Consider the following 17609-nt stretch of genomic DNA (forward strand, 5'->3'; position numbering starts at 1 on the left):
TACATTTTGATTAGAAAACGATTTGATCGTTAAATGAATATTTTCATTTAAATAAAAAAAGAATAAAGTAAAGAGAGAGAGAGAAAGAGAGAAATATATGAAATTGTTTTCTAATGTTTTTAGTATATCATTAGATGGTTATAAGCACATGTGTGTTCTTTATGATGGAAGATCTTTTTTTAGGGTATGAGAAATATACATATAAAAGGGGAGGATAAGAATCGCACGTAACTCTGACTTTCATTATTTTCATGGGTCGTATCTTTTCTCTCTCTCTCTCTCTCTCTCTCTCTCTCTCTCTCTCTCTCTCTCTCTTTCTTTATTTCGTGCCCTCCCGGGAGAAGCCTATTTTTGCACGCGTCGATACGATGTCGACGTTGATAAATCGAAACGCGATGTTTCTGGAATACGTAGCTTTGCTTTTGTATTTTACTTCTCCCGCACGTTGATACGAAAATAACCGCGTGCGAGAAGCGCGTCCGAGAAGCGCGTCCGAGAAGCGCGTCCGAGAAGAGAGAGATTCGTAAGATGCATTTTTATTGTTCTCATCGGCTATATTTAAAACGTACGAATACACGAGCAAGGTTAAAAGATTGACTCACGAGTTTTGTGAATTCTCGAAAACAAGATCCGAGTCTTTCGAACACGATTTTATACTTTGTCTATTCTTTACTCTATTCATTTTTGTTTCGATTTGATATTGTAATTTCGTCAGATCGTCACGTTCAATTAATTATACGCGATGCAAATTAATTGTCTACCGGTATTAGATACTAACGATCAGGCGTGACGTTTTAACATAGCACGTGTTTTAAATAACCATCTAATAAGAAGGTTTTTTTTTCTTTAATTAATTAACGAGTTACGTAAGTTTTCTCTTATTTTCCCTCGGATTGCTCGGAAAAAGTTAAAATAAAAAAATATCCCTGGGTGTGTAGCACTTTTTATAATTAATACTAATTCCTTTTTATTTTGTCTTCATATGTCTGTGAAATGTGACGTTTCTCGGTAGACGAGAACGTCTACGAACGATGAACGTTCGTAAGACAGGCGAAATTTGTTATGATTTGCGAAATTTGTTATGATTTGCGAAATTTCAAGAACGAAACGTTTCAATTTGTCGAATTGATTTTGAGTATTTGCGGAAAAGGTTGAGTTGTTATTTAATTAGATGGAAGTACATAAACGATCAAATGTACCTAAACAAAAATAGGTTCATTAATACAATATAGTTTGAAAGTTAATTTTTGCCAATCCTTTTTTTGGCCCTATATCTTTCATTCGAACAATACAATTTGATGAGAGTCGCGCGACACAGCAATAGCATTTCGTTTACACGGGATGTAATATATATGTGTCGTATGTATAGCAAAGAGCCGGCATATCCAGAGAGAGGTCAACATACCGTTACAGACTCTCGGAGTACTCGTCTTTTTCTTCTTCTTCTCTATTTCGTCGAGTGCAGCAAGCACTCGTGTCCACCTCCACAACCACTGACACCACCACCAGTTCATCCTGTTCCATCTGTTCCTTTTCTTCACTTTCCTTACTTTTCCTCGTCAAAGTTTGTGGTATAAAGTAAATACGATGTATAAAGTTGCGCCCACGCGAACGCATACGAATGCACAATTATCGCGACGATAGGAGGAACATATACGCGAATGTTAACTGACCGGATAGAAGATTCAGTCTCTGGATCCAGAGAGATCGCGATAAATAGCAGCACCGGTGCCAGACGAATGCCGTTATGCGTTTGCGATGCGTTCGCGATGCGTTCGCGTTATTAAAGGGCCAATCGAACACATGCGACCGATTTTCTCATAATTTACATTTACAAATTCGAGTTTCAACTAATTTCGAAGCTATGCAATGCAATTCATTGTTTAAGTCATTTTTAAGTCATTTCAATTTTCAATCGGATTTTGTTTGTTTAGGTGCGAAGAGGCGACGGAGGTGGAAACGCATCATCAGCAAACAGTAGCAACGACGATGGGCGTCGCTGAGGACGACACACCGTCTTCCTTGAGTTCTCATCCCAATTCGAACACTAATAATCCCAGCCAAGAAGGTAAGTGTTTCTTTTTTTAACAAACAATAGAAGTACCAAATAGAAAATAATCTTTATCTTTTTTTTTCTTTTGTTACAATTAAGAGTACACAACGAATAGCAGAAAATATGTGCAGTAATTTCTGTAGATTTAATAATGTTGCCTTTTTTATTCTTTTTTCTTTTGATTTCAGGTTGCAAGAATTTCAGAAATCAATTTATGCGTTGTATAAATTCTTAACAGTTTGTTCAGTCGATAATAGAAGGATTATTCAAAGAAATGTTTGCGCGATTCGCTTTAAATTGGTTGGAATAATGCGATTTTTCGTGTGTGTGTGTGTGTGTGTGTGTGTTCAAATTATACGAATGAATTTATGAGTTTCATTAATACCGAGCATTTCGTCAATTTGAACCAAAGAAGAATTATTCTAAGAAATAAATTATGGGTTGAATCCAAAGAGAGAGAGAGAGAGAGTACCAAATTTTGGAATCGAAAATTTTACAATTTTACTATCTTTTTCTAAGCTAATTTTTGTTTCTCAGATTGCAAGACCATACAAATCTAGGGATTTGCTAGTCTGGATTTTGCCGTCTGAAAAAAAGAAAAAGTGACGAAGGAGAACGTGTGTAAAGTCTCGCAATAAGAAAAATATCGTGAAAAGTAGAAACTTGGAAAGTGAAACATTTGGAAGGATATCGCGCGAGATTTCGCGTTAGATTATAATCGCGATAGGTAACGGGCTACGATCGAGTGTACCAAGTCTTATATAATATTAAATATCTTATAGTTCTATTCTATTATATTTGTATGTTTGAAGCGCGTTGTGCTAGAAAAAATCTCTTCTTGAAAAATCACTATCGCATTTTTGATGGATTTAAGGTTTCACGAAGGTTGTCCGGTTTTGTTGGCAACTTTAAATTGCGTTTCAGCTTTTAGTTTACGCGAGTTTGAAGAAAATATTCAAAGGTTCTTCGTAGATCTTTTTATCTATTTATCAAACTATTTTACACATCGGATAAGAAATAAAAACATTGGGAAAAGCCTAGATCGAAAGCCTAATCATTCGATAGTTTATTCATTTTTTTTTTTGTATAAATAATTATATTCGTAGAGAGAAATATTTATTTATTAATATTAGATTATTTAAATATATATATATATGTGTTAAGATTTTCTTACGAAATAATACCCGAAGAAATTGTCGATACTACTTCTAAGGAAGCCTCAATTAATAAAACTTACAATTAGAAAAGGAAGTTTCTAGGACACGCGTTGTGTTCCATGCATTGCCATTTACGTTTAACCATAGTATTTTGAGGTGTTCTCCTAACGTAGAACACAAGAAACATTCGATTCTTGCGTAAATCGACTTAATAAGGTTACAAGTCCTTCAGTTTTCTTTTGTTTTTCCTCTTTCTTCTTATCCTTCCTCGTTGCATTATGATAATTATAATGATGGAAGAAAAAGCACGCTAACATGAAATATGAAAGAGATTTAATACGTGCGACACTTTATAAGAATCGAAGCTCTTTTAATTTATTTTTCTTCGTATCCTCTCGTCGTTATCTATACTATGATAATTAAAATGAGATCTATCAATGTTAGGACGAATAAAAAATGTTGTATAAATGTAAGTGAGACACTTTCACTCGAGATGCGAACCTACATACTACTACGCTCGATGAACCTTCGGATTAACGTTTTCTCGGTTCTATTGTTCCGTCGATGTGCCAGTTTGCCAGTACGCCAACAAATATGGCGTACAAAGAACGTACGAGAACGTTTCGAGGAAACGATCTCATCTTATATAGAAGTTATACGCATCTTTCCAAGTAATACGTCATTCAAATTTCTTCCTACTTTCAATATTTTATCATTCTTAGATCTATAGCCCATTAAATTTACGATCTTATTGTATCTATTCTAGATTACTACACGCGCGTTACATCTACATACTGTATATTGCATAGGTGTGTATACAGTACTATGTATTATGTATATACACCTATTATTGTTTTATACGTAATCAAATTAGAAACGAGGATGGGCAATATCCTATTAGATATGTAGGTAATTTCTGTTAGTTTCTAATGTTGAATATTTCAACGTTTGTGGTATAAAATCACACAAAAGCTTATGTGCAATCAACGTTAATTCATCTCGAGTTTGTAATCGTCATTCGAAACTGTTTCTCGATTCTAATCACGTCTAATACCGATTAGTACCTAATACCATCCAGTGTAGTATACTGGTATATAAAATACGTATGCACACTTGCATCTTCTCTTTATTCCTTTTTTTTCTTGCGTATCGCGAACGTGAATGACGGGGTACGAACCGCGGAAAAGAAAAAACTACATAGTCTCTTTTTTTCTCTTGACCCGAGACTATCTGTCTAGTGGCATCTTGGAAGAAGATGAAGTACGTCGTTGGTACACGGAGCGGAAAGGAATAAAAAAAAAAAAGAGGAAGGAATGCAACAACGATTGTACGATGATATTACAATTGTTAATACATGTATCAGCTTATTTGCATAGGTAGGAAGCGATTCGAATCTAGGTCGACGAAGTCAATCTTTCCGCAAAACTTCCTTTCTGCTTTCTCCGAGGAAGCGACAGGACTCTACAAGCGTCGTTACTCTTACAATAATAAAGAACAAAGAGATTAATATCGACTCGGTATTTTTTCTTCTTTTCATTTGAAATCGCGTCCACAAGTTTCTTATTATCTGACGCGGTAGTTGTGTCAATAAATGACGTTGTAAGAAGTACGAAAGTCAATTTGACGTGAAATCAAATTTAAACAGAAATTTCCGCTCTGGACGATTCACTCCATTGGATATTACCCAAGGAACCTACTCTACAGTAGGATATATGATATTTTACTTCGACGCCCCCCCTATACGATTAGACAAAGGTTTAACATATTTGCTATACTTATCAAAGCTGATGGGTTAAGGTGATGTTTAGGTGAAATTCAACGAAGCTTATCCAACTGATCCGCGCCATGTTTCAAGAAAATTGCTATAAGATGTATAGGGCAGTTGTTACTTGGTTTTGTTATGCCGGCGGTCATTGTTGCTTCGGTTAGACGACGAGGCAACGCGTTAACGTTATCAGAGTGGAAATCCGGCTTCAACGTACTCGTCTAACCATTCTAATGATTTTCCTAGATCGCGGAAACACTCGTTGCTGCTTTGCTGGTGGTGATGGTGGTGGTGCTGCTGTTAGTACATAGCCTTTATTCGTTTTACTTTTTTCCTATGTGTTTTACTCTTTTGAAAAATAGTTAGAAAAAGGGATTAATAAATGGTTGTTTGTTTGCTGCCAAAAGCTTGTAATATTTTAACTCTCCCCCTTTGTGTGGGATCTATGGACGGATGGATAAGGGAACACTGCAGTATTTTAGTTAGCTAGGACTGCGCCTTGAAACCTTGCCAACAGTTCAATCCCCCTCCATTTTTCATCCCCTGTCAAATAGGGTGGTAGCTCGCGTAAAATCGTCTTCGAGCCAAACCACCCTTTCTTTTAGGTAGAGACCTTCTGGGTCAAGTGTATATCCCGATGATCATCGACGTTCACGAAGGTCAACTTTCCTTCTCTCGTATACGATACAGATATTTCATTTCGAGAAATTATTATTTCATTCATTTTTTGCTAATTTAGTTTCTAATGCAAACTTTTCAAATTGCACAATTTTCATGTTAAGTAACGAAAAATGGAAAAACAAAGAAGAAAAGAGTATTTGCATCTCTCCACAAGAGATACCTATTATTCAAATCAAATGATTGTAGAAAATAATTTTCCTATCATTTATATCAAATAATGTAGAATAATCGTATTCTATGTAAATCGTTTCTATGTATAACAATTAGAAAATATTGATTGTTTTCAATGTATATGCATATTTTAATAATTAAGTTTTTTTATTAGAAAAAAAAAAGCTTCTAGATAATAAATGTATAATTTTGTTAACGAATTCGACGTTCATAAGTAAGCAAGTAAAGTAAGTAATCAAGTATATTTGAAACATCCGTCGAAAGTCGTTCGTTGCCTCCTCGAGCGTGAGTTTGAATTTACTTGCAATTAGAGGATGTTTCAGAGAGAAAACGGATTTACATTATCTTTCTACTTATCTTTTATTGTTTTAACCTTTATAATCTGCCGAGACGTTAGAGATTTGATAGATTCAATCGTTCAATTTCGACAATTTCATTGTCTTTTCCGTTTCGTTAGTCGATCTTTGAAAGCATCCACCGTGAACGAAGAGAAACTAACGTGCGAGCGAGCGTGCGTTAATTACTTACAATTAGTCGTTAACACGACGTCATATTACTTGTCGTAATTACCGATTTTAAATCCCCACTTTGTTTTTCTTCAAACGCAACATTTTCGACTTGGAAAAGTCATGAAATTCGTCACTATATGATTTGTTTGGCAAGAAGCAAGCAGCTTTTCGCATCGTATCGATCATCGTTCGCCCGATGCGTGAAATACGCATTCTATTTCCAAGCTAATTTTGCATGCATTATGCAACGGTAAAAGCGTCTACGTACCCTTCGGAGTTGCAGCTTTGCGTGCAACATGATTCATCGTATGGTTCGATATTAAAGTAAGAGAAAAAAAGAGCTTTCAGGTGACGTTATCGCCTTATCGCATATTAAATCATTGCTCAATGGTTAAGACTAAACAAGAGTATTGGGTAATGTAATATAAATGTGATATGAATATTATTTCTTGCTCGAAAAGAGCACCCAAGCAAACGTCTAATAAGACATTCAAGACATCTCGTCATCGACGAACTCGATCATTACCGGCTTTTAATGCGCATACAGAGACTTTGCTTGTCTCTCTTATAAGAAACGCGTTTCCTTAACTTGTGGCCATCGCCACAAGATCTTGATGTGTGAGTGTATGACTGTGAATATTGATTCTAGTGAAAGTGGTCATTTCATTTTTTCGATTCGCCAAAAATATGAAATATTGGTACAAATGATAGAATACGCGTATGGCGCCATTTAAAGACCATTTAAAGCCCATTTGAAGACCATTTGAAGACCATTTGAAGACCATTTCAAGACCATTTCAAGTTATCGGAAAAAGTGGCTCATTGGAATACGTTGAATCAATGAAAAATCAATTGGTTCGCGTTTAATTATATTTTTCTTTGTAGACGAGTCAAAAGTTTCTTACTTGGAATCAAATAGCTGGAAAAGATAGCGCGTATCCTTAATTGAATATTCACACGCAGTAATTAATTACGAAGACTGTTTCGCTTCATATCATTTTTCGCTTTCGACGGTCGGTCAATGCACGCGAGAGATCGAACCATTCCTGAGATACTTTTACGCTACAAGAAAGTTTCCTACTAGTTATCTTTTTGCTTATAATAAACATACATTACTTTGTAACTATTTGAATGATTAGTATTAAAATCGGCTAGAAACGTAAATCTTGTAAATCTCTCGTCAAAATATTTCCGTCTGGTACGCGTGACGCTGCTTGAAAATAAGTAAAATAAGGTAAAAAAAAAAAAAAGTAATAAGGGAAGAAATTGATCTTTAATAAGGCGTATCGCGTTTCGATAGACGTTTATCGTTGGACACGTAGGATTAGATGATTTTCTTCAAATTCAATGATGTCACTCGACCTATTATGCATGCTGCGATGATTAGGATCCGTAAACGTTTACGTTTTCAAACAGTCTTCGGAGAATAACATTACTTTATTCTTATCGATAAGAAGAGAAGATGAAACATATGACGTTAATTAGACTCTTGACCTTTGACGAATATACTCGTAATTTAATTGCGTGCATGCATGCAACTTAAACAAATTATTTCGTTCTGTATAGATTAACTGATCAATAATATATTTCCAACGTAACTCTTTAGATATTGTTGGACGAGTTAGAATGTTCCAACGATTTGAAGTAACAGAGAAAATGGGGGAGAATAAGGCGGCTGGTTTGTTTGACGGTACTTTATTAGGACACCGCGATACGCTTCAGATTGAAAACTTAAATTGAAGAAGAAGAAGAAGAAGTCATCGCGCGGTACATGTAGGATTACGTATATAATGTCAGTTGCCTGTATGTATACGATTAAGTAAATGCACGCGTAAGTCAAAGAGTATGTGTCAGAGATACACATTCGATGAGGCAGCATCAGGATGCGCTTCATATACAAAGGAACTATCGTCATCGAGAGTTTGCTGCTCGACAGTTTAGGTCGGCCAACGTTTCGTGTAATCTCGTTACACCTACACATATCTCTATATATCTATGTATATATGCGTACATAAGAGAGAAGACGAAGATATCTAGAAGCTGAGAGGATAACGCCTGCTAATTGCAAACAATACTTGCTTTATCTGTCGGTTCAGGTGGTCTACCTCAGGGGGTAAAAAGATAATTGGTAAACATTTCTCGCCGAACTCGACCGGATGCGACACTATTTTTTCAACAAATCCTTACTCTTTACATTCTTCAACTTATTTTTCTTTTTGTAAATATAAATAGCGTTGATAATTATGACAATGGATAAGTCAACAAATTGGAAAATGAATTTTATGATTTATTTGATATTACAAATGACATGAAATTAATTTGTGCCATTAACTACCGGCGCGCGTATGTAATATTTAGTATAGTACATAATGTAAGAAAAAAAAATGATAGCTGAATGAGGATTTCTTATATATGCGTTAACTATGACAACAAGTTTTTATCAGGAAGTGTACATACATATGTTTTAGTGTTAGTTACTTTTTAGGAATATGTTGTACTACTTAAAAAGCTTTTACGAATCTTATCGTCTTTCTTTATCTTTTTCTATTAAAGTATCTTACAAAGTATATTCTAAGATCGTTTTTGTTCTATTTTATACTTTGAACGATTTTCCAATTGAAACTTTTGTTTTTATCAAATTCCTACCGTAACATTTATTTATTGTCATTTGACAATTATTTAGTAACATTTTCTTTCTCGATATCAAACGCGTTATCTTTCTACCAATGTGAAAATGATATCTTTATAACTGATAATTATTGATATTTTGATTAATCTTTCTCCTTATCGATAAACTTTTTTTTATCGTCGAAAGACAATGCGTAACGATCGAAAAGATCAAAGAACTTTATTCAAAGTTGATTGCCACACATAAGTTTGACATGTTTTGGTCCAACAAACAAGTTAATAATTAACCGATCAAATATTTCAAAATTAAACGATGACAAAAGTGGAATTTACTTATTTTTTCATTGTACTTTTTCCGAACGTTTCATTGTTGAATTAGCGTGTATACTTGCTTGCGCGCGCACATGTAAAAGACAAAAGAAAATGAATAGTGTCCGTGCACGTGGTTGTGGTTTGGAGGCTTTAACACTTTCGTCGGTGGTCGTGGTCGCGCATGGTCGCCTTAAATACGAGATAAGGTTGTAAATTACGAGAATAGAAGCGTTGTTTGCCTGCCTGCCTGCCTGCCTGCCTGCCTTCCAACCAGAGAACGGAAAACGCATGCGGGAGGCTACGTCTTGATAAGCTTTTTTCCTTTTTTTTCTTCTTTCTCTCGATTAACAATAAAGAGAAACATGTACATATATCGAGTTTAACGACACTTCCTTCGATTACAATATCGAATTTCTATTGGGTGGTTGGCCAATAAGTAATGTTGGATTTTTCCCTAAGAGATCATTTCTCTCAGCACTTTTTCTAAAGATTTAACTAATTCACTTTATGATTTAGATTTCATTACAATTATTTATATTATCAAACACAAATTATAAAATTAATTTTTTCAGTATTTAAAAGTTGATCGATGAGAAATTATACGTAGAGTACCCAATTTCGTGCAATTTCGCGCAATTTCGAGCAATTTTTGAGCGGAAATTGTGCAGCCCTCAATGAGTTATAACGGCTTGGAATATTAGTCAAGGAGATTAAAATCTTCCGCGATAATAGGATTTTAAATGTAACAACAAGAGGGAGCTTTATCGTATAACATATCTAATACTAAGTATTTATGCATCTATAGAAAAGATATTCTATAGAATATCAAAGTATTATGTTCAATGTTTAGGAACAACTGTAAGAATTCTTCTGTTTCCGACTTCATCGAAATGCTCTTTGCATTGATGAGAATGCCGAGGAATTACTAGCAATGGCAGATTTCCGGCTATGACATATATAAGAATTAAAGAAGAAAAAATATAAATAATAAAGAGATTGGATCTCTCTCTCTCTCTCTCTCTCTCTCTCTCTCTCTCGAGTTCGTTCTGATTACACCATTACCCACTTGCGCTTCCAATCGACGAGCCGAGGATGCGCTTGTAATTGGCTTACCGTAATTAGCATCTCGGAAGGGTTAGCGGGTACAGGGGTGGAGGAGAAGCAAATGAACGGAAAACTCAAGCGCCGGTCGACATAGTTTTCCTGACCTGTTGGAAATTCGCCAATCACGCGAATAGAATTTGCAGTTTAAAGAACGCGCGCGCGCACACACATAGATAGATACCTTTACATAGCCTAACTGTATAGATACGCAAGGATATTTGGATATACGAGAACTAGGTTTTTTATATTAACATTTTGGAAGTCTCTGCATAGACGTTTATCGCAGCGCGTACACGCTGTTCTTGTTTTATTTCCGTAATGGCCAAATAAACAACTTTCAACGGAAAAGGAAAATGAGTATAAAGAAGAAAGAAGGATAGACAAAATTGCGGAAGTTTATTAACGAAAGTTAATAAATTCGTTCGTCCTTATTGGTCGAGACTCAAAAGGTTGCCTCACACCGGTAGTTGCAAGCAGGTAATCAAGGTAGTTGGTATCATTGTTCGTCAGCCGGTTGCGCACAAAGAGACACTTCTCTCTCGGTTCAATATACAAAGAGAGAGAGAGAGAGAGAGAGAGTTGGCCGCCTACGCGCGTCGTCGTCGTCGTCAAATTGCGAAGAGTCACGTCGTCATCCTCTCTCTCTTTTCCTCCATAAAGAAGCGAGAGAAGAAGGGGGAAAGAAAAGAGTTAGTGGGAGATGCGAGAGAAAAGTGTGTGCGTGGCTAAGCGAGTATGGGAGAAATAGAAAGAAAGGTAGTGGGGGGAAAAGGAAAAGGTGAGTGGCGATGGGAGCACCCTTGGTGGGAGCACCCTCGGTGGGAGGTGGGAGCACCCTCGGTGGGAGAATCTTGCGAGTCTATCGCGAGCTTGCCGAGCGTGCGGTTATGATTGCCGTCGTCTTCGTCCTCCTCATCTTCCGAGTCGTTCAGTGGCTTCTTTTTCCTTCTCGAGGGAACAATAGTCTTACTCGCTTTTCCTCCTCATCCTCGTCCTTTCGGTGCTTTTCCTCATTCAAGGAGTCTCCTAACTTGAACATTCCACATTTCTTTATTCGTCCATCTTCCTTACTCGACATGGGTTAAACGGAAGACATTTCAAATTAGAGAGAGAGAGATAGAGAGTGGCGGAGAGGGTGGAGGAGGAGGAGGAGGAGGAGGAGGAGAGGATAGCGAAAAAATCCTTATTTTCTCAGAATTTCATTCATTAATTTCATTTATTTGTTTTCCCTCACCATCGACTCGCCGTCGACTCGCCATCGATTACGCGTATAAAGTGAAGGAAGCGTTTGGTTCTGTTATGAAGAGGAATTACGCGAGAGAACCTTTCGAAATCGCGCGTCTTTTCGAGCCGAGTTATACCGTTAAGAGCACAGACATCGGACGAATTCACCGTTAACGTAATAAGAAGTAAAGTGTATCGTTGGGAAAGAAAGAGACACAAAGAACACATATATATATATATATATATATATATATATATATATATATGCGTATGCATGTTGTATATGTAAACGAAGTACCTTGAAACTTACCAAATAATAAGCTCGGGGTTCGATCGATTTCTCTTGGACGAACGATCTCTCCTAGCATATACGTTAAAGCACATTCCTAAGTACAACATTCGTACTCGCGTGCATAAGAAGCCAAAAGAGAGAGAAAAAGAGGAGGGAGAGGGGTATTCGTGGCCGTCGGCCAAATAACCAGTCCACTTCGATCGAAAGCACCAAGAGAAAGGGAAAAAGATAAACGAAGAAGAAAGATCCTTTATCTCGTTATCGTTACTAGACGATACACACACCAGGCGTGTCGAGTTTTCTTAGAATCTTTTGCAGCTTAAGCAAAATTCAACAAGTAGTGTACGAAAGACGTTTGAATTCTTTCCTTCCTCTTCCCGTTTTCAATCGTCTCTTTTGACTATATCAAAATAATAATAATAAAGAAGAAGAAGAAGAAGAAGAAGAAGAAGAAGAAGAAGAAGAGAGATAGAAAATATCTGAGTCACTCGTGAATCATCGTTAACTGGAGATTTTGTTCACTTTTATGTAATTTTCCCGAAAGAGTAAGAAAGCGTTGTTTACCTTGTGTTGAGTTTAGAGATCGTTCGATGAAAGACGCGCTACTTGTATCTGTCGCTGCTTACGTAAGAAAGAACGTTCCACCGCGATAACTTTGCCAGAGAGCCTCGTCATACGATTTCCTTTTTTTTCTTCATGAGAGAAAGAAAGAAAAAGAGAAGCTAGCTGGACGAGTTTCCAGAACGCTCTGTGCATATTTATTTAGTATTCGCTAGCGTGTTTTTTACATAGTGTGCTGCGCTCTATTGTGTCTTACATGTGAGACCGCGCGTGTGTGTGTTAAATGTGTGTATATTATGCTCTTCTGAATGATCCAATAAGAAGACAAAGTGCGGATTAATTGGTATCGAATAATTGGTGGTCGATCCGTGAAAATAAGACAACTTTGAATAAAAATAAACATCATTTGGAAAGAGATATATTATTGTAATCGTTTGAATGACTTTTCTATTTTGCGGATTCGTCTTCGACTCGTCCGACGAGAAGACGAAACAAATGCCTGTCGCCTCGGAGGATTGGGTGGGCCACCCTCCGAAAATTCCAAACCCAATTCCAAGCTCGTTCGTAACAATTAAGGGTGGCAGCATTGAAAGCTACGCAAGTGCCAGCAACACAACAACCATCGCAAACACAACTACCGCAAACACAACCACCGCCACCGCATGGATGTCGCCCTATAGTAGAACGCCTGATCGATCTTCTCCTAATAACAACAATAATAACAACAACAATCATAATAACAATAACAACAATCATAATAATAATAACAACAACAATCACAATAATAATAATAACAACAATAGCAGCAGCGGCGTTGTTATATTGGAAGGATGCAGACCACCTGCGGCTACCACTGCGAGAAGATTCCTCAGGTGGTTCAGTAGACTCGGTCAACCACCGATGGGAAAGTCAGGTATAAAACAAGGAATTTATCATGAAATCGTGTCGAATTGATCGTGTTTTCGATCTTACCATTTATTTAGCTTCTTTGACAAATATTCATCGATATAATTTCCAAGTAAATCTACGATCGTTTAAATTCTTCATATTCTTCTTTCATATTCTTCTTTCATATTCTTCTTTCATATCGAGTTTTTAACGAGTCTACACGTATTGTCACACAGATATATTATTACGAGAAGCGAGGAACGTCATTTAGAGAATGGTGGAAAGAAAATGATCTTACTTACAATTAGTTGTGTAAAACCAGGCTTCTTCTTCTCTTCTATCCTCTGTCATTAGTTACAATTAGACTTTAATTATTGTTTTCTAACGCTCTTTGATTTTATAAATACTCCTATTATCTCTATCATCTTATTATCTCTTTTCATTTCTTTTTATTTTCTTTTTTATGTAAAATTATGGCCCATTAAAAGGTAGCCCCAATAATAAAATAAACTTTTATATAATACGCGTGCTGATAATCCTAGTACATCTAAACGTTTCTTTACTTTTTTTCATAAATATAAATGAAATAGTATAACAAATATATATTTTATCTCTTGTATATATTAGTTGTTACGTTAATGGTATTTTTTGTAGATTTGTTTTTTTACTTTTTATCACCGACGAGCTACGCAAGTTACTTCTATAGCTTATTGTCTTTCGTATTTGTATTCCATGTTCTTTTACATATGTATGTATCAAACTATTTCATTCGAGCGAAAATATTTTCTATTTTTCAAATACTTGGACGTCATCTTTTCCTGTTGTTCTTAATTATATAATCATCATTCCAATGATATGATCGATTATAATATTATTTAACTTTAGAGCCATACGTAATATTTAAAATATTTAATGCCATTTATAAATATAACTTTTATTTCTCATTTATATTTATTCATTACAACTTTTCCTATATTTTATAATCTTTATCTTGTAACTCTCTCTCTCTCTATAGCTTGAAATATGAGAAAAGATTGTTCATTTATTATCGTTTAGGTAATTAGTCTTCTAAATAATAAGTTTAATTAAATGCAAGTGAGTTGCTGTCCTTTAAATTTGAAGATGGTGGACGAAGGTTTAGCGAAAAATTTCAACGTAACCGCGCATTCCGATTAGACCTTGTAGCTTTAATTTCCGTTCTAGCACGTATTCCTTGCCATAAGTGGGTCACATGCGTGACGAAACACTCAAATTGGGCGGTTGGAGAGAGAGAAAAAAGCTCGCCTTACATTAACACAAATTCGTTCAACGTTCGCTCGATAGTTTCTATATTTTCGAAATAGGAACGCTTGTTTGATTTTTTTTTACAATCGATACGTATTCTTTTTTCGTACAAATATATGATACCTCTCGAGGAACGAATGATGCAACGACCTGTGTCGTCGAATGACGAAACTGATATTTCATTCACGAAATCGACTTTTGTATGTTCGAGTCACGTTCTTAACAACTCATTTACAGTTACTTGCTTTATTATACCTGGCATGGAATATGGCGAGTATAATTAATTAGTATTTGACATTTCTAAATATAATCATTCGAGTTACAACAAGTTTAGTGATTTTCTTCTTATTAGAAAATCTTTCGAAAGAGATGAATTTTCGTTGTAACATAATAAAAGAGAATCTCTAGGAATTGAACCATAGGATATAGAACCATATAGAACGGTGTCGTATAGAATAGCATTTATTGTTCGGCTTGGAATTTACTAACAAAACTATGGTGCTAAGTCATGACAACTGGGCCGGAAAGAGGATGAACCGTAAACTTGATAAATAAACATTAGAGTTCGCGATAAAAGCGGGTCGTTCGGTAAACGGATACTAGCTTGGATTCTTAGCTTTAATCGTTTGCCTTTCATTCTTTCCTTAAGCGTAAATGTTCCTTTTCTTTCATTTTTCATTTAGAAAAGTCACCAGCAGATAGATTTTCTTTTCAATTAAAGATAATGTGCTGTGATAATTATGTCAGTGGACTAATTCTACGGGAAAACATTGGAAAAATCAATTATATGATTTATTTTATATTCTAATAAATTCTTTGATTTAGATCACTATCATAATTATCGGTACAAATATAAATATTTGAAATTTTATAGAGAAATATGCTATATGAATTTTCAACTCGTTTTGGAAAACTCGGATCGGTGAGATATGCAACGGAGATGGATAGATTGATTGATAGTAACGTCATAGATGATTCAAAAATGCCCTCTTCGTTTTCTAACAGCAAAAACCAACCAGCCAGTTTTGTCACCTGTCAACTTTTGCACCTGTCGGCTATGACCAAGCGTGTGAACGCAAACTTCTCTCTCTCTCTCTCTCTCTCTCTCTCTCTCTCTATTGAAAATTACATTGAAAATTCTATTCAATTGTGTAGGCTTGAATGGTGTCTCGTAATTATTTGTTTGGAAGCTTGACCGAAATATTTAGTTGAAAATAACGAGCAACGAGAGCGAAACGCAAGAGTTTGCATATGTAAAGAAAATAAGTTAAATAATATCCGGTTTTTACTTTCTCCCTCTCTTTAGATATTTAAATTACAGACCCATCTTTCGGTCATATAATGTCAATAATAATAATTAGATTTCTAACGAGTTCGGAATCAAAGTAAAATTCGCGATTTGATAGGTATACGTAGTTTCTTCCGTAGGGGATTGTTCTAATTTTCACGAGGTACCTTTTAACGATCATTACAAATAGAATTTACGATCTAAACGGCTTAGACGATCGTCGTGGGTGTTAATAGTTTGTCATTCGATTCTATGCTCTTTCCCTATCGCACAGACGAAGGAACGTACAATTTCTATCTCGATTAGCTTTTGGGAACGAAAGCGTAGGCGAATGCGATCGAGAAGACGAGTGTTCCTCTTCTAATACAATAAATGACTATGCTGAGAAAATATTGAATATATACATATGTCATTTGTAGAATTTTTCAGAATATTTAATTGTTAGAATTTACAGTCAATCGAGTTTAACGAAATTATGGAATGTGTGGTGTATGATCGATAATTATTGCAGATACGTTCGTTTAAAACATGTTCTTCGAAATTCTTACGTCACTAACTCTTACGTATCTCGTTGTTCTGTTAAATCATTTTTCAATTTGAAACGTTGTTATTCCATTTACATGAACTTCATAGATCAGAAAAAATTGCGCGTATATTTATTTGTTTTCTTTGGAAGCCTGTGTAAGCAGAACGCGAGAGGGAGGCTGCTGTACTACGTCATTATTAAATGAAATTATTATTACGTCAAGATCACGCGATTGGAAAGTTTTCATATGTATACTTATGTTAGGCTATCATTTTGAAATGCTATCCGCGTTGACCATTGCCCTCCTTCTCGTTTTATTAATATTTTCCTTTCGTAATATTTTTAGAAAAATAATAACGTTTCATACTTCCGACGATTCAAATTGTTCTGCGTTTTGTTTTTTCTTGTATATATTTTCTTTGAAATATGGAAAATATCAGTTTGTTTTCTTTTTCTCTTTATCATCGGCAAGTTTCAATATCAATGTATTGTACAATGTGGTGCAATTAAAACACATTTAACGGTCAATCTAAGAGGAGGTGAAAACGAGTCCCTTCCCTGTATGCATCCTCGCGTTCGACTGGCCGACCATTTGGAGAACTCGTCACGATACCCGTCACCTTTCCAATTTTTTCTCCTCGACAAGAAAGCGAAACTATCGTTATTTTTCGAAGCACGTGCGCGGAACGAACCCTTTAGAAATCCTAAACTATTCTACGCTTACCTTATATAAACACATTTCTATCCTTACTTATTTAATTACAATGAAACGTATTATCTCTCCTATTTATATTTTATTCATTTTTAATTAAGAACCACGAATGACACGAGGTCAAGGATATATTCGTAAGTTGGTGTTAACGACTCCTTGTCTACTCTTTCGAGGTCTACTTTGGCAATATACGTACATATGTGAACAATGCGACCATTGTCATCGAGCGAAGATTGCAAGACTCCGGCTTTGTGTTGCAAGCTTGCGAAACTTTGTCTTTCTACGTTTTTCTAGGTTTCCTTTTTTTTCTTTTTTCACGCTTACGAACGTGTCGTCGTTAAATGGATTAAACACCATTGTATAATACTCAAATTATCTGATTTTATTTCTAATGAACGTCAAATTATGAGCTTTTCTTTTTGTACATTCGATCGAACCAAATCCTCTTTGTTAG

The 17609-nt window shown here is 35.6% G+C and overlaps 1 protein-coding gene across 3 annotated transcripts in view; it reads left to right on the plus strand.

Moving 5' to 3' along the window:
- The window catches only part of LOC106791948 (serine/threonine-protein kinase tricorner), a 52399-nt gene that overhangs the window by 2917 nt on the left and 31873 nt on the right, over positions 1–17609 (plus strand). For 2 of the 3 annotated variants that reach the window (XM_014757984.1, XM_014757985.1), the window contains one exon: positions 1935–2068. In XM_014757984.1, the coding sequence (XP_014613470.1) occupies positions 1935–2068 (134 nt within the window). Of the gene's footprint in view, positions 1–1934; positions 2069–11859; positions 13371–17609 lie in introns of those variants that run through there. The other variant, XM_014757980.1, reaches the window with a different exon arrangement.

The sequence above is a fragment of the Polistes canadensis genome, unplaced genomic scaffold, assembly GCF_001313835.1.
Source record: "Polistes canadensis isolate GaletaPanama2010 unplaced genomic scaffold, ASM131383v1 scaffold_357, whole genome shotgun sequence".
Taxonomy (NCBI): Eukaryota; Metazoa; Arthropoda; class Insecta; order Hymenoptera; family Vespidae; genus Polistes; species Polistes canadensis.